General features: G+C 35.3%; 1 protein-coding gene across 5 annotated transcripts in view; it reads left to right on the top strand.

Annotated features, from left to right (window-relative positions):
* RALGAPA1 (Ral GTPase activating protein catalytic subunit alpha 1) overlaps positions 1-18,927 on the top strand; it is a 262,025-nt gene that overhangs the window by 135,697 nt on the left and 107,401 nt on the right. For all 5 annotated transcript variants that reach the window (XM_066343584.1, XM_066343586.1, XM_066343587.1 and 2 more), the window contains 8 exons: positions 3,354-3,506; positions 6,040-6,233; positions 6,822-6,920; positions 8,142-8,297; positions 9,524-9,652; positions 14,622-14,747; positions 15,873-15,931; positions 18,269-18,377. In XM_066343584.1, the coding sequence (XP_066199681.1) occupies positions 3,354-3,506; positions 6,040-6,233; positions 6,822-6,920; positions 8,142-8,297; positions 9,524-9,652; positions 14,622-14,747; positions 15,873-15,931; positions 18,269-18,377 (1,025 nt within the window). The remainder of the gene's footprint in view (positions 1-3,353; positions 3,507-6,039; positions 6,234-6,821; positions 6,921-8,141; positions 8,298-9,523; positions 9,653-14,621; positions 14,748-15,872; positions 15,932-18,268; positions 18,378-18,927) is intronic.

The raw sequence follows: 18,927 nt of genomic DNA, 5'->3' as shown, positions 1-18,927 counted from the left end.
AGTGAGAAGCAGGGAGTCAGACAGATAGACTCCCGCAAGCACCCGACTGGGATCCACCAGGCATGCCCACTAGGGGCTGCTGCTCTGCCTATCTGGACCATTGCTCTGTTGCAACCGGAGGCATTCTAGCGCCTGAGGCAGAGGCCATGGAGCTGTCCTCAGCGCCCAGGCCAACCTTGCTCCATTGTAGCCTTGGCTGTGGGAGGGGAGGAAAGAGACAGAGAGAAAGGAGAGGGGGAAGGGTGGAAAAGCAGATGGGCACTTCTGTGTGCCCTGGCCGGGAATTGAACATGGGACTTCCACATGCCAGACTGACACTGGCCAGGGAAACACAGTGTTTTCTGAAGGTGAAGTTTTACATATGTTATCACACTGTTAATTTTAAGAACAGTTGTATTCTATCAAAGGATGTTAGTAGTCCTGAATCTTCTGTTTTTCTATAATTGTTTTCCTGAACTACAAAGGAAATCTCATAATGGTAATAAGAACAAAAATTAAATAGCCTGTTTTGTGGGCATGACTATCTCTATAGCAATACTTTTTTTTTTAAGTAAGAGGAGGGGGGATAGACAGATTCCCACATGTGCCCTGACTGGGATCAACCCAGCAACCCTTATATGGGGCCCAGCTCAAATCAACCGAACTATCCTCAGACCTTGGGCTGATTCTTAGCAATCAAGCTATCCTCAGTGCCTGGGGCCATCACTCAGAACAAACTAGCCACTGGCTGTGAGAGGGGAAGAGAGAGAGAAGGGGAGAGGGAGGGGAAGAGAAGCAGATGGTTACTTCTCATGTGTTCCCTGACTGGAGATCAAACCTGGGATATCCACATTCTGGGCCAATGCTCTATTCACTGAGCAAACCAACCAGGGCCTAGCAATATGTTTCTCTAAAAAAATTTTAGTAATATTTTAATGTCATGCTTTGGATGCACATAATATATGTATAACAAATAAAAAAATTATTTAAGAGGAAAATGCCTATAAATTAGCCATTATATAGATTGTTACTAATAAAATGAAAGGCAGCAATGATTTTCTAATAGCTAATCTTAATAAAATGTTACTTAAAGCCTCCTTTTTAAAAATGAATCAGATTTTTTTAAAGGCTGAACTATGAAGTTTTTATTTATTTTTATAAACTTTTTTAAAAAATTTAAGAACAGTTGTATTCTATCAAAGGATGTTAGTAGTCCTGAATCTTCTGTTTTTCTATAATTGTTTTCCTGAACTACAAAGGAAATCTCATAATGGTAATAAGAACAAAAATTATTCATTTTTAGAGAGGAGAGAGAGAGAGAGAGAGAAAGGGGGGAAGAGCAAGAAGCATCAACTCCCATATGTGCCTTGACCAGACAAGTGCAGGGTTTCGAACCGGTGACCTCAGCGTTTCAGGTCGACGCTTTATCCACTGCGCCACCACAAGTCAGGCCTGAATCAGATTTTTATGGATGAAGAAAACATATGGAGATAAGAGTAATTGATTTGTATTGCAAAGCATTTGACTAAAAGACTAATGATATTTTTTGTCACATATCTTAAGTTTTTGATATTGAGATTGTTTTTATTATGCCCTTAGCAGTTTGCTTTTGTATCAAGGTATGGTATTCTTAAGTTTCTGTAGCTGTTCTTTAATATGATTTTGTGTCAAATGAATTTACACCAGATCCCAAATGAAGCACAGGAAACTTACCACCTACTATGTATCATAATTGAACCTAGATGGAGTCGTATGATTATCATTCAGTAAGGCATCCATAGCTTATTTAAGGTGTTTGTTGTGTTCTATTTAAAAATTATATAAATAATATGGAACGACACATCTATGGGAATAAAATAATACATGAATATATTGATGTGTTTTATTGTATGGAAAGAAGTAACAAGGGGCAAGTTTTATTATGGCCTACAGAATATTGATCATTCTATACTAGAAAGAGCTTAAAATGAAATGAAAAGACCTAACATTTTAATTACTTGCTTGGTACTTGCAACACTCCACTGCAACCACCACCACTTATTCGATAAAATATTAACTTAAGCTACAAATTAAAATAGCAAGAATGCCTGCTATGTGCGGGACACTGTACTAGGCACTGGCAATATACTGTGGTATACAGTGAAGATACGACCCCTCTTCCTACAGAGTGTATGCACTACTGAAGGATATTTAAAATTAAACAGACAGCTTCAAGTCAGTGTGATAACTGATATAATGAGGAGATACAGGACTTATAGCAGAGACTCCTGATTCACACTGCGCAGGTTAGGATTAGGCTTTTCAGGAAGTAGAGTCTAAACAGAGAACTGAAAAATAGCAAGAAGTTAACCAGACCTAAAAGAGGAAGATTAGGGCTTTATGTAAAGGAAAACATGTAGAGAAGGCCAGAGGTATGATATATTCTGATTAATATCAGTAGTTTACTTTCTTTGGCTAGAACTTAAAAGTATTAGAGCAGTGATTTTCAAACAGTGTGCCATAAGAATTTTTAAGACATATAGTAGCTATTCAGTCAGGGGCACTGAACTCTCTTCCCTTAGATTGTCAAATTAAAAAATGACAATAGCACACACAAAAATAGTTATCCAGTGTGAATGAATCAACATTATTATACCTATTTTTTTTTGTCAAATCAGCAAAAAAGACATTTTTGGTGTGCCACAGAATTTTAGTAATTTGTTTATGCCACAAGATGAAAGTGTTGAAAATTACTGTGCTAGAGGGATAGTGGAACAGTAAGAAAGTTGCGGAAAGACTGGAAAACCACAGTTAGAAGTTTGGGTTTATTGCTGAGTCCACTAAAGAGTTATAGAAGGGTTTTAAATGAGGAAGTGACATGGTTAGATTAGATTTTTAGATCTTTATGACTGCCTTATGGAGAATGGATTGGCATAAAGGAATAGGAGTGTGAGGGAGACTCAATATTAGGACCACCAGGGACCACTGTAATTCAGGCTAGCAACAATAGTGGCATAGAGAGCACAATGAGCAAGTTCTTCTCTTGAATTGCCCTAAGAGTGAAGTAAATGTGATGGAATAAAAGTGGGTACCAGAATTTCTATAGCTGGACCAGGAATGGGAGTAGAGAACCTTGCTTTCATTGATGGCTCCTATCCATGATGGTATATCTAATTCTGATTCGGTACTAGTTCCATAGAAGACATGAGATGATACCCCAACATACAAAGTCATATATAATACTATGATTTTACCTCTTTGGCTAATTTGTAACATCTTTTATCTTTTGATGTTTTTAATTTCTGGTTTATATCTAGGGCTTTATGCATCACATCTAAGGTAGAGGGTATTGAATATCTTCTTTATACTGATTTTTTATGAATTTATATCCACAGGTTCAGAAAGTGCTTCTCCAGTTCATTCAACTCTGGAATCCAGGTCACAAACACCTTCTCCTTCCACACTGAATATAGACCATATGGAACAGAAGGATCTACAGCTTGATGAGAAGCTCCATCACTCTGTTCTTCAGACTCCAGATGATCTAGGCAATATTTGGAAATTAGATATTTGCTATTTCTTTTTTCAGGGCATTAGTGTCGAGAGATTTCAAATAAGGCATCTTAAGCTTGATTATGTATTATATACATATTTATTTTGAATTATTTTGTCATTGGACTTAATTCTTAGCCTTTTGGAAATTTGTTACTATAAAGTTTTTTCTTGCTCTTAAGGAAAGATATACTCTGATTTTTGTTATTTCTTAGTTGATTATAGTTCTAGCACTAGTCATTGCATTAATTGTGTTTGTTATATTATCATTTAGTGCCATAATTTCCAAAAGCAAGAAATACATAATTTGGCATCATTATTAAAGTTGTATCTGAAGAACCTGCTGACTCACAGGAGAAAGTAGAATTATCATTTGCTAATCAGGCTTTCAATGAAACAATTGATTAAATCAATAATTTTTTATTGATTTTTATTTTGCAAGTATATCAACTAAATTTAATTAAGAAGTATGCTCCAAATGAAGTATTTTTATTGTTAAGTAAATGTTAAAAAGTGAGTAGGAATTGGTAGAAAGTACAAATTTAAAAACAAAAGTTATGCTAAGTCCTACATGATGTAATAAGCATCAAGATAAGAAGTCATTTTGCAAATATGCTAAAAACTTTGATCGAGGACATAGTTGAACAGATACTTATAATAAGTAATATAGAATACTAGCTTCAGTGGTCATGAGAGCTCTCTGATCCAAGGAAGAAATTTAAAAGCATATAACTTCTGGCCTTTTTCCCCCTCCCCTTCCCTCCTCCCTTCCTCCCCTCCTCCCCTCCTCCCCTCATTCTCTTAATGCACAATTACCTTGGAGTTACATAGTCCTAATTTCCTGGTTGTAGGTTGTTTCTGACCTATTCTTTCTTTGGCCTGCAGTTTATTGTTTTCAGTTTTAAACTTTTAGAAAAATTGCAAGGTTAGGAAAATGAATAACCATAAAGATTTTAGATAAATTCACCAGTTGTTAATATTTTGCCAGTTGATCCCTTTGTTTCTATATACACAGGCACAAAAAAAATCTCACCATGCCTTTTTTAAATTTTTGGGTTTTTGCTGAGTCATTTGAGTGAATTAGAAATAGTAGACTATATACCTAAACATTTCAGGGAGAATGTCCTAAGTATAAGCGTACATTTAGTTCCTTCATGACCACAATATCATGGCCATAATCAAGATGTTTATTGATATATCACTGCAATTTTAGTTCATAATTAAATTTCTTCAGTTGTCTCAATAATATCCTTTATAGCTACCTCATACCACCACCAGCCCAATCTGGGATCTAAAGAATCACACATTGTTGCTTGATTTGTAATCATTTAAAATGTTGTTAGCTTTACTTTGAGAGAATAAGTTAGAGACAAAGCAGTTGATTTATTACTATATTATGAAGGGTCTGTACAGAAGGGAGATATTAACAGAGATTTTTAAAACTGCAGGCTTTCTTTTGTTTTGTTTTAGTAGGTTTACACCAAAAGCCTATTTTTATTATTGTGGAAGACTACTTAGTACCTTTTTAGTAATACAATCAGTTATTGTACACTTTAAAAAGCAAAGAGAAAAAAGGTAAACATTAAGGGTAAAGTTTGTATATATACTAACAAACATTTAAATTATTAGTATGTTGAAATTTTATCAAGCAGGAAAAATTTTTACAGACTTAAATGATTTTGCCTTTTCCACTATATACATTGAATAGAATAATACATTTTTTATGCATAATAGGATTGTATATTGAAACCTATATAATTTTATTAACCAATGTCATTCCAATAAATTTAAGAAAATTTTAAAATATATGAAAGTAATAATAGATATTTTTTAAGCTGGAGGATACCTATAATGATATCCAGCTAAATGGTCTTTATTACAGAGGAAGACGGGTAGCCTTAGGGAAGTTATTAAATACTTGTCTATCACGTAATTACTGATAGAGATGACACTGGCATCCAGAGTTGCCTATATTACATATAATCTTGCCATTCACTACTAATAACCAAAAATACAGTTATGGGTATTTTAGATTATGTTTAAATTTTAGTAAAAATGGTGTTTTTCCATGTCACTGTGATATCCCTTTTAATGCCAGGCCTGACACAATTGTGAAATATATTTCTTTGAAAGCTTTTAACTACAAAGACACAGGCTTATAAAGACTTCCTACAGGATTTGCCTTCAGCCTGAGATTTTGTATTAATTTAATGATATAACCTGAAGTGGTTATTAGAGTCTATAGTTGTAAATATGATCTTTATATCAAACATACATTTCTTTATCTGGTGTCTTCATCATTTCCTCCTTAGGTAAATCTAGATAGAAGCACTATCGGGTAAATAATTATTGCCAAAATAAAAAATATGAACTGGTAATGTTTTACCTTGTCAGGAAGAAAATAACACTGATGCATATTGGCATTTCTTTTACTCACTTTTGTAGTTATTTAAGATTGTTAATTCAACTCATGTTTTTGGATTCAATTCTCCAAAAAAATTATACTTGTGTATTTTTTTTTTCCTACAGAAATCAGTGAATTTCCGTCTGAATGTTGTAGTGTGATGGCAGGGGGTACTCTCACAGGGTGGCACGCTGATGTGGCCACTGTAATGTGGCGAAGAATGCTCGGCATTCTGGGAGATGTCAACGCTATTATGGATCCTGAAATACATGCTCAAGTTTTTGATTACCTCTGTGAACTTTGGCAGAATTTAGCTAAAGTAAGAAAGACATGATATAAGGGGAGGAGGAAAGGAAAATAAAGTATTAAGAAGTAGAAGACTTAAATAACATAGAGCAGGGGTCCCCAAACTACGGCCCGCGGGCCGCATGTGGCCCGCTGAGGCCATTTATCCGGCCCCCGCCGCACTTCTGGAAGGGGCACCTCTTTCATTGGTGGTCAGTGAGAGGAGCATAGTTCCCATTGAAATACTGGTCAGTTTGTTGATTTAAATTTACTTGTTCTTTATTTTAAATATTGTATTTGTTCCCGTTTTGTTTTTTTACTTTAAAATAAGATATGTGCAGTGTGCATAGGGATTTGTTCATAGTTTTTTTTATAGTCTGGCCCTCCAACGGTCTGAGGGACAGTGAACTGGCCCTCTGTGAAAAAAGTTTGAGGACCCCTGACATAGAGCATACCTCTATACCCTTACTATAAACTGGTGCTTATCATGATGCAGTCACCTAACCATGATTAAATATATATCCAGTGGTAGATACGGGACTTGATCTCAAGTGTAGGGTAAAACAAATTGGAAGAGAAAACACTTTTCATAGGTTTGTTGCATTTTATTTGGAAATTACAGATCAGAGATAACCTCGGCATTTCAACTGATAACCTGACTTCCCCTTCTCCACCAGTTTTGATTCCTCCACTGAGAATTCTTACACCTTGGCTTTTCAAGGTAAGCTTAATGTATAAAAGATTAACTTAAACATTTTATTTAGCATGTAAGTATGTGGTCAGTCTTAAATATTTCACAGATATTTGAGCTTTTGTATAGTCTTCTTAAAGCACTTAGTTTTTAGTCATTAAGGGTTAAATAGTGAGTAGAATAGGCATAGCAAAATTATTGTACAAGATCCATTATTTTTTGTTTTTTGTTTTTTTGTTTTTTGTTTTTTTACAGAGACAGAGAGAGTCAGAGAGAGGGATAGGGACAGACAGACAGGAATGGAGAGAGATGAGAAGCATCAATCATCAGTTTTTTGTTGTGACACCTTAGTTGTTCATTGATTGCTTTCTCATATGTGCCTTGACCGGGGGGCTACAGCAGACCAAGTAACCCCTTGCTGGAGCCAGCAACCTTGGGTCCAAGCTAGTGAGCTTTGCTCAAACCAGATGAGCCCGCCCTCAAGCTGGCGACCTCGGGGTCTCTAACCTGGGTCCTTCCGCATCCCAGTCCAACGCTCTATCCACTGCGCCACCGCCTGGTCAGGCAAGATCCATCATTTTTATAAAAAATTATGTTTTTATTTTATTTAATGAAATATTAACCTTGAATTTGTGTCACAATATGTATGTACTTTTAAAGATGTAATCCTTTCAAGTATCATTTGATATGTTTGGTACATTTTCCTAAGTGAAACTGTGTGGCTTATTCATATCTACACTGTATCATTGTAGCCTAGGAAATTCTAATATTTAGTTTAATCAAGAAATTGGGCCGCTTGACCAGGCAGTGGTACAGTGGATAGAGCGTCAGACTGGGATGCGGAGGACCCAGGTTCGAGACCCCGAGGTTGCCAGCTTGAGCGCGGGCTCATCTGTTTTGAGCAAAGCTCACCAGCTTGGACCTAAGGTTGCTGGCTCAGGCAAAAGGTTACTCGGTCTGCTGAAGGCCCACGGTCAAGGCACATTTGAGAAAGCAATCAACGAACAACTGAGGTGTCGCAACGAAAAACTGATGATTGATGCTTCTCATCTCTCTCCGTTTCTGTCTGTCCCTGTCTATTTCTCTCTCTGATCTTCTCTCTGTCTCTGTAAAAAAGAAAAAAAAGAAATTGGGCCAACATAGAAATAAATGAAAATAAATATATTGCCTGATATTTTCAAATATTTATTAACAAACAATATTTAATATTTGTTTTTGAGTATTAAAACCAACCAATATCTTTTCATGTAGGCAACCATGTTGACTGATAAATATAAGCAAGGTAAATTACATGCTTATAAACTTATTTGCAATACAATGAAGAGAAGACAAGATGTTTCTCCAAATAGAGATTTTCTGACACATTTCTATAACATAATGCATTGCGGATTACTTCATATTGATCAGGTAAATATATACACTTCCTAACAAGTTGCTTTATACATTTATGTTTGATTCTCAATTCTGTTTAGCATTTGACATTTAAGGTTTAGAATTAAAATTTTTCCTTTACATCGTGATTTATTTATAGATTTCTTTCATTTTATGACCTCATTGTTTTTGAAACATAGGTGGAAAAAAACAAGCTATTATAGTTAAGGGGTTGACTTTATTATTCATCCTGCCTCTAATGTTATACCAACCATTTCACTTTTTGAAGAGATTAAACCATCTTTTGCTTACATTGAAATCTTAGGCATTTTGTAGTTGTTACTTGATAATTGGCACTTGATGCATATTGATTTACTTATTCAGTCATGGGTCAGAGATTTTTTCCCCACTCTTAAGAGTCAGCACATCACATTTTCTTATTATCATAAATTATATGAGCATAATGACAATCATACTGACTTGGCATTTGTATCAGATATAATCATTACATTATATCGTCATAATTATGACTCTAGAACATTATTTCTGGGTTCTTGATCCTGGCCATAAAACTAAAAAGTATGAGAGGTTAGAAGTCAAAGCAATGTAAACATTTTTATCAAATGTGGTTAAATTTCACTTTTAGTTCATTTAGAAAGCATTAAATCTATATTAAAAGATGATAATTATATCACTTTCTTAAAAATGAAAAATTTCTTGTATTAATTAGAAATAATTACAGTGTTCTACGTTATAAACGTGTCTGATAAATTGACCTTCTTAATTACTGTGAAAAGAGAGCTTTTCTTTGAGATTAACCAAGTTAAAAATACTCCCTCAAAAATGCCTACATATTTATCATCAAAGGACCTAAATTGATACAAAAAAGAGAACCTCTTCAGTTCCAGATAACAAACAGACCAGGCAACTTCAGAACTCAGACTTAGCACATGGAAGAAAATAGGTAGCAGGAGGGACTGTTCGGCCGTTCATTTTAACCCTTGGACACAAAGAGCCTTCCAATTCACTCTCTAGTGTGAAAAAATGTTGTATTGGTGTCAGTTAAACAAAAGTGTTTTAAGTTTACTTTCCTTTGACAGACTATAATACTAAGCATAGATTGTTTGGAAAAATTAAAATTAGTCTTTGTAATTAGTCAGCCAATGTATAGTAATTACCTGTTTTAGTCTTTCATATTATATCTATTTGTAAGGATATTGATTAGCTGATACTCACGATTGCATTTGTGTCTTATTCCTAAGGATATTGTCAATACAATCATCAAGCACTGCTCACCTCAGTTTTTTTCACTCGGTTTGCCTGGTGCCACAATGCTTATAATGGATTTTATTGTAGCAGCTGGCAGAGTGGCTTCTTCAGCTTTTCTCAATGTAAGTTTTTATTTCCTGTTCTTCATAATATAACAAACTTTATTTAACCAGGACTCAGTTACCAAAGCAACAAAGGAAGAGCTATTGTTGATAAAGATCTAGCAATCTAATATTCAGGAAATTTTACAGTTTAATTGAAATTGTTTCTGCCACATTAAAAATAAAGGAAGCTTGACCAGGTGGTGGCGCAGTGGATAGAGCCTCAGACTGGGATGCAGAGGACCCAGGTTTGAGACCCCGAGGTCGCCAGCTTGAGCACAGGCTCATCTAGTTTGAGCAAAAGCTCACCAGATTGGACCCAAGGTCACTGGCTAGAGCAAGGGTTACTCGGGCTGCTGAAGGCCCACGGTCAAGGCACATATGAGAAAACAATCAATGAACAACTAAGGTGTCGTAATGCGCAATGAAAAACTAATGATTGATGCTTCTCATCTCTCCGTTCCTGTCTGTCTGTCCCTGTCTATCCCTCTCTCTGACTCTCTGTCTCTGTAACATAAATAAATAAATAAATAAATAAATAAATAAATAAAGGAAATAAATTCTGAAGTATAAGAAAGTATTAAAATTAGTTGATGAGTTGACTCAGGAGCTGTAACAATGTACTAAATCTGATAAGCAAAACAATTTTAAATTGAGGAAATCTAAGGAAATAGAAATTAAGAAGGTAAAGAAAGAGCAATGGGCTATAACATAAGGAAAGAAATAGGTGAGGTAACCAAAAAACATGCTCTAGTAATATACTCTAAGCTCCAGAACAACATGTAAGGATTTTTCATACAGTTCTGGAGCTATGAGACACCAAGTAACTTAGTCTAGTTGGAACAGGTTCATTTTAAGTGGCCAAGGTGAACTAAAGAGAGACAGTGACTATGTTTATAGTGCTAAAAAGAATAGATTTCACCCTAAGCAAGGAAGAAATAACCATGGAAAGATTTTAAGAAAGGAGTCAAATGGATCAAACTTATCTCTTAGAAAGATCACTCTGGAGCAAAGTATAAATAACAACCGGAAGCCAGTAGAAAATTCTAAGAGTATTTGAAAGAAAAATCAGTAATGCTTGACTAGTACTTTATACCTTGCAAAGAAGTCTCACATACATTTTTAAGTTGCAAAAGACCAACAGTGAGTGAGGAGGAGGAGTTCTGGTTGGACATAGTAAGGTGCCTATGAGACATCCATGAGGAGATGTCAAGAGGGCCACTGTATGTATTACTCAGGAACTCAAAGGAGATATCAGGACTGAATATGTTGAAAAGCTGGGAAATATTACTTTATAGATGGCATTGAAAGCCATGAAACTGGATACAGTTCCTGGAGGAAATGTGCAAAAAGAAGAAGAACCTGTATTAATAGCTAGTTATTAATCCCATTTCTTCAGTTCCCTGAGAATAGCGATCATGTCTTATTCATCTTGCACCTCCAGGTCCCAGCCCAGCATCACACTTATAGTTGTTTATTAATTGAACGTGTAATTATTTATTCAGCATGGTATGTGTTTAAACATGGTGCAAAGCCCTTTTACTGTTATTAAATTTTTGTTTCCCCTTGTGTACAAAGTGTTCCTTTGGGTGGAATGCAAAAGGAACAACTATAAAGTATGGGATAACAAATAGATACCAATAGGAGGAGCTTAGCATTGTGGTTAAAAGTCTAGAGTTGGAGCCCTGGCCGGTTGGCTCAGTGGTAGAGCGTCGGCCTGGCGTGCAGAAGTCCCGGGTTCGATTCCCGGCCAGGGCACACAGGAGAAGCGCCCATCTGCTTCTCCACCCCTCCCCCTCTCCTTCCTCTCTATCTCTCTCTTCCCCTCCCGCAGCCGAGGCTCCACTGGAGCAAAGATGGCCCGGACGCTGGGGATGGCTCCTCGGCCTCTGCCCCAGGCGCTAGAGTGGCTCTGGTCGCAACAGAGCGACGCCCCAGAGGGGCAGAGCATCGCCCCCTGGTGGGCAGAGCGTCGCCCCCTGGTGGGCGTGCCGGGTGGATCCCGGTCCGGCGCATGCAGGAGTCTGTCTGACTGTCTCTCCCCGTTTCCGGGTTCAGAAAAATACAGAAAAAAAAAAAAAAAAGTCTAGAGTTGGAGTCTAGAGTTAGTCTGCCTGGGTTCAAATCCCAGCTCTGCCACTTATTAGTTGTGAGACTTTGTGCAAGTTACTACTTAATTTCCTTGTCTCAGTTTCTTCATCAAAAATGGAGGTATAACCTTCCTCATAGGATTATTTATAAAGATTAAAATAATATTTGTAACATGGTTGGACATTACATGACACATTGTGCAAAATTGAGAGTTTGTTAAAGAAAATAAAATTATATGGTAATTAAAACAAAGAAGAGATTTTATTTGTTTAGTAATATCAGGGAGATTTCATGCAAAAGATATTTGAATACATTCTTGAAAGATTGGTGGTATTTTTATAAATGAGAATGGAGATGAGGGATGGTATTCCAATCAGAGGAATACAGGCATGAGTAAGCAGTGTTCAAGGAACGACAAATAATCTATTTTGTTTAGAAAGTAGTAGACAGAACAGAAAGGCATTTTAGATCCCAGCTACTCAAAATGTGCTCTGTATACCAGAAACATTTGGCATTATCAGGGTGCTTATTAGAAAAGCAGAATCTCAGCCTGACCAGTGGTGGCACAGTGAAATAGCGTTGACCTGGGATGCTGAAGTTCCAGGTACAAAACCCTAAAATCGCTGGCTTGAGCACAGGCTGGCCAGTTTGAGTGTGGGTTCGCTACCTTGAGTGTGGAATCATAGACATGACCCCATGATCACTGGCTTGAGCCCAAAGGTTGCTGCCTTGGGTACCACACCCCTCCCATCAAGGCATATTTGAGAGGCAATCAATGAACAACTAAAGTGATGCTACTACGAGTTGATGCTTCTCATCTCCCTCTCTCCCTCCCTTCCTCTGTCTCCCCCCTCTCGTGCATACACACAAAAAAGGATGTGCAGAAACTCAGACCCCATTCTTGATCTACTGGAATAGAACATGCATTTTAACTATATCCCAAATAGTTGATATGGACATTAAAGATTAAGAAGCACTGCTTTAGACTGCTACATATTGGAAGGTTTGTAGTGCTAGTATTCAGATTATAACATATAAAAAAAAAAGTTAAAATTTTTTTAAGTTGCAAGAGAGATAATTGAGTCTGCTTTGAGAATATTAAATAAGTATATTAATTTGGAAGTGGATTAAATGGAGGACAAATTAAATATGGTAAACAAATTACAAAGCTATTTTCAGTATACACAGATTATCAGTCTTAGATACTGGCAAAAAGTTTATAGAACTCACAGAAGACTGATACATAAACATATGTAATTTTTAAAATCAACTTACTATGAAAACTATTTCTGTTCAATGGGCCAGTTGTTCCAGATGACTGGTCAGTATATTTTCTTTAACTTTTCTCAAAGTTCTGCAGGAAAATTAAGCCCTAAAGTCCTTAGGCATCCATTTTATGTGACTACAGTTCCCTCCTGTGCCTGAAGACTACTTATGTAACATCCTGGGGAAAATATAGAAAATAGTCATTTCCTGATTTATATGAGAAGTACCTGTTGAGAAAGGCAGCATAGGAAACCAGAATAGTTGCAGGAGTCAAACCTGATACCCACATCTCCACTATAAGGAGAGGGGCAGTCTTTTACTCTGGATGACATTGGCAGTACACAGTCTAAATCTTGCCCTTTGGATTTCCATTTTATCCCATGCATATCATCTTTCTGTTAATCACCCTCTCCTGTCCCTTGACAGGCAGATTATAAAATAATTAGTTTTTGCTTTTCTTAATTACAATCACATTTCAGGTCTGCTCCATTACATCTATATACCTGAACATTCCCAGTTATCTTACCCACCTTTCAAGAAAAATACTTAGGTACTTTCTTTCATCAACTGGGGTTTTGATCAGTTTCATTTTTATGGAATAACTTACTTTAAATTGGGATGGTGGCTACCAGCTTACTCTGCCCGGTTTTTCTGCTGCCTTATATCAGAAATTTAGGTTATTTTTTAAATACGGAAACTAGTTGTTTTGTGAAGATCATGATATAGTACTGGTTCATTGCCTCTATTACAGCATTTATTAACATAAGGAAATTCTCTTGAAGTTTCTTGATTTATGTGAATAAAAGTATTATATTTCTAATAGATTGTTTTAACATTAAATATATAAATCAATTTGTAGTTATTTTAGTAAATATAGCAATATATTAGTAGGCTGATGTTGGTGTTTGGTGGGCATGCAAGGAGTCAGAGAAGAAAAAGAAATGTTCAGTGCTAATACTTAAGATATGGCTTAATTACAGCTAAGGAAAAAGATGAAAAGTTCCCTTCATCTGTAGTCCAAGCATAAATTCTAATTTTGTTTTCAGTAAGAAATACAGGCAATGCTTTTTCTCATCTGCATAATATAAAAACCATCTCGACTAGTGCCTATTTCTTGAAAATATAGTTCACATTTTCATCCTTAGTTACTTTACTCATCCTTAGATAGTAACACATAATTTAATGGCATTCAAGTCATATGCTCATTAGTGCAATGTGTTATTTATTAACCATAGTCACCCCAATAAATTTAGTAAAAAATATTTTAAAAAGAACAATGTGTTATGATGTATGAATTGCCTTTAAAACAAAACTATATTTTTTTCTCCAAATCAAGGTAATTTTATGCTGTTAGTTAAGCTGTTTTTATTTGTAGTCTCATTAACTGTGACTAATTTTTGCTTATTAGCGGCTCTTAACGAAAGTTCTGCTGTTTGCTGCATTTATTGAGAATAACAGTGATTTATCTGGAAAATATAAGTAAAAACCTGAATTTTTTTGTGTTACCTCTTTCCTTTTTGAATTTTGTCTTATTCACTCATTTCTCTCTGTAATATGGTTAGGCGATAAAGTAATTTTTCTGAGAATTGAATAACAGATACATTTTAAAGATTTTAAAAATCTGGATACATAGGCACCAAGAGTGGAAGCACAAGTCCTTCTGGGATCTCTGGTTTGCTTTCCTAACTTATGTTGTGAACTGCCTGCTCTCCATCCCAGTATTCCTGATATTGCTGTGTCTCAGTTTACAGATGTTAAGGTAAGAAATCAGAACTAATTTATAGCATATAAATGACTATTTCATCATACATACTATACTCAGTAAAATTTGTATTCCTTCGTTTCTTAGAAATTCACACAGTTGTTAACATTAACCATCCATACACCTCAGACACAAAGGCTGGAATGTCTATTAGGAGCATAGCCTTTTTTGTGTTTATAACTGCTTTGGAAGCATTTTCTTATTATTGAACCCACTCACTTGTCAGTCTCTTAGGATTCACTCATTCACTCACTGAACATTTATTGAAACGTCCTATGTACCAGACACTGCTGCAATGTAAGGCTTCTAAAGTTGAGGTGACACTAAACCTGCTTATTGATTCTCCCTCTCCCAATTTCCTAATGTAAGGAATCAGACAAAATGGGATGAAATATTTGTTCTGCTGTAGGAATTGGGGTTTGGGAGTTAAGCATTAACAGGCTTGAACAGGAGATGGTGCAAATTACATAGTGACTTTGTAATTGCATATGGAACCTGCCCATATATTAAACCTTAAAAATAAAGATAATAGTGTCTGATTAGGAGCAGATATGCTCCTACTTGTTAATAAGCCTTTTTTATAAATTTCAAGTAAAAAATTGTTTGGGGCTGCTGTAACAAAATATTATAGACTGAGTAGCTTATAAAAACTCCAGGAATTTATTTCTGACATTTCTGGAGGCTAAGAAGTTCATGATCAAGGTGTAGCATAGTCATATTTAGGTATGAGTCCTCTCCTGGTTCATCCTGGGCCTTCTGCAAGTATCCTCACAAAGTGGAAGAAGCTGGGGAGCTCTGCCGGGGTCTGTTTTATAAGAGCTAATTGCATTCCTAAAGGCTCCACCCTCATGACCTAAGCACCTCCTAATACCATCATCTCTGGGGGCAAGTATTTCAACATCCACATATAAGGGGGACAAACATTCAGACCATACTATTGTTGCAGATATTTAGCTAACTTTCTGTGCTATATTGGACTCTGTTACAAAGTATGTTTGTGAGAACAAAGACTTCTATTTCACTATAATATTCTTAGCAGGTGGCATAGTAGCCATTTAATAAATATTTGTTGGATTAATGAATGAACTCTTAGTCATTCCTACTATTTTCCCCTTATTTTAGGAACTTATAATCAAAACAGTATTAAGCTCAGCGAGAGATGAACCCTCTGGTCCTGCACGGTAGGTCAGATTTTCTTAAGACTTGTCATAACTGTTCTCTGTATGGAATCTTATTTTAGAAATTGATTAAATTATTTAGCAGTTTATATTGTTCCATATAACACAAAAGCTATTCTGAATTACAAATTTAAATTATTTGGATGATTAAATACTTTTTTCATGATTTAAATACATACTTTTTTTCACTAAAAATATAAAATACTAGTCACCCTTCCCAATATCTTTGCCCTGTGTTGAAAATGACTTTTTAAAATTATATTTAAGTATATTTTGTTTTTTCTTCAGGTTATATTTGTCACTGTCTCTTATACAGTACCTTGAAATGTAGTAGTAGTTACCCAAAATGTTTAATTGATTAAAAGAAAAGATCTTTATTATAGAAAGTAATATATTTAAGAAAATAGTATATACTGGTATTAATATTTGATCAGGGTATTTTTTAAAAATAGAATATAAGTAATAAGATTTTAGAATGTTTTCCTTTTTAAATGACTTATTAAGAAGCAAAAACTTGTCATTTTCTGATTACTAAAACTTTCCAAAAAGGGTTATTTAAATCAGCCAGTTGCCAATAATACATGTTTCATTTTGTCCCCAAAATATCAGTTCATGTATTTCTTGAATCTAATTCTAATAATATGTATTAGGTTTAACAGCAGTCTGTGTTATTGCTCCTCTGACCTACATCTCTGCAAAGCTTTCTCCTTTCCAATCATCTGCATGTTTTTTGACCCAGGAGTTATAAAAGTATAGATCATGGCTTTGACCATTTGGATTTTAATTCTAATTTAAAACTCTTCTTTTTCTAGCAAGTAAAAGTAATTTAAAATTAGTAATTTGATTTGAATGAGACACAGCACTCGCTTTTTAATTCAATTTCATATTTTTCTTACTTATTAGTCAGGTTAACTAAAAACAAATGTGTTTGGGTAAAGTTTTTACATTAATTCCATTTTAATACTGGACATCTACAGAAAATGACATTGTTTTTTCCATTATACCATATTTTCATTTCTAGTAGCTTCACCCTCAATTTGATGATTTTCAATATTATTTCTCTAGTATTTTCTATGTTAATAATGACAACCTTTTAAGTGTCCAAGGATTTTTCTATAATACTGTTATATTTATTCCTCATCACAATTCTAAGAAATTAATGGAGCCATCATTATTCTTCCAGTATTGCTAGCAAGAAACTGATGGCTTATAAAGCTAACATTTACTAAGCCCTTTCTGTATGCCAGACACTGTTCTAAATACTTTATTACCTCATTTAATCTTTGCAATAACTCTAGGAGAGAGGTGCAATTTGTATCCTCTTTATTATAGAAGCCTAGAGTATTTAAATAGTCAGTCCTATCACCCGGAAATGGCAGAGCCATGATTAAGACTTTGGCAGTTTGTCTTCAGAGCTTTATTAGATGCATAAATAATAATAGCTGAACCAGATTTGAACCTAGAGCTTTGGATACTAGATTTTCTGCCTTTTTCTTTTTAACTGTGTTGCTTCTCAAGTAAAAAACACTGAAGCCTAAAATATAGCTTCAGAACAATGTTGTTCTGAAATTTAACATTCTACTAAATTTAATTTAAGAATATCAATATCAGGACATGTCAGTTATATCAGGATACTAGAAAGAGTTGACTTTTTATTCTTATAACCATTATACATCTTCTTCATCAGGAGCTTATATTTGAACACACTAATGGAATTCCACTGATTCGGATCACAAATTACTCCCTTCAAGCTAAAATTTAGTTTCAGTAGGAAAATGAAGTTTCAAAAGATATTAGGCAATAAAACAAAAAGTCTACAAGTTCTGTTTCTTTTGAAATTCCTTTATAAAGTATATACATTTTATTTGTGATCCTAATTTGTTTTTAAAAGAGTTTGTAACCTGTTAAGTTGAAAAGATAGAAAAATAATATTTGACTTATTCCAGCAGCTTCTTGTTTTGTTTTTGCTTATGTTCACTTTGCTGCTATGAGTTAGTCAAATTGACTCTTTCCTTTTTGAAAGCAGTTCATATATCTGGGAAGGTTTATGGAAATGTCAATTTTTTAATATGGGCTTATTAGAGAAATCTTGAGTATTATCTCTGCCTATGATCTTGGTAGCAAGTTATTGAAAATTAGACTTAGAGTTTTGGGGAGGTGCTTTTCCCCCATTTTCTCTTTCTAAGGAGAGCTAATTTACAGAGTAACAAATTGATCAGTTTGAACAGTGGATGCTCGTAGATTGGCTCATTGTGGGTGTTTTGATTGTGGTGGTGGTGTCATTCAATTTAAAGGCTCATACACTTTTATTTCTCTCATTATTGGTTCCCTTTTTTGCAGATGTGTAGCACTTTGCAGTTTAGGTATTTGGATTTGTGAAGAACTAGTCCATGATTCTCATCACCCTCAAATCAAGGAAGCTCTGAATGTAATTTGTGTTTCCTTAAAGGTAAAAATAAATAAACAAACAAATGAACAAACTGTTTAGTGGAATATATTATGATAGTATAGAACAGGGGTCTCAAACTCGCGGCCCGCGGGCTGCATGCGGCCCGCCGAACAATTTTGTGCGGCCCGCAGACTAATCCACGAAGTTCAAAATATTTTGGGTAAAATTAAGTAAGCCTAGGGGCCTACTTGTATTTTTCATTTCTCTAGCATCCTAGCTAGATATTAGCTTAGTTAACAGCAGTTGTGATGCGAACTACAGTTTCTGGTCGTTTTGTGACACTGAGTAAACTGCATGTACGATTGTGCTTGTTGTACTGATTTTTTTTTGTTTTCAACTGCAGTGAGAAAAGTGTTGCGTAACAGTTGCCTTTTGTAGACCTAGTGCGGCCCGCCAAACGGCTGTGATCTTGTGATCTTGCTCTGCGGCCCACATGCTGAGTTGAGTTTGAGACCCCTGGTATAGAATCATGCTTATTTTTCCCCAAATGTTAATTATATCTTTTACCCTTACAGATTTAAAACATTTAATAAATGTTTTTATTAATTTA

Source organism: Saccopteryx leptura, chromosome 6, assembly GCF_036850995.1.
Source record: "Saccopteryx leptura isolate mSacLep1 chromosome 6, mSacLep1_pri_phased_curated, whole genome shotgun sequence".
In the NCBI taxonomy this organism is placed as follows: Eukaryota; Metazoa; Chordata; class Mammalia; order Chiroptera; family Emballonuridae; genus Saccopteryx; species Saccopteryx leptura.
This window is presented reverse-complemented; position numbering and strand designations above follow the sequence as displayed.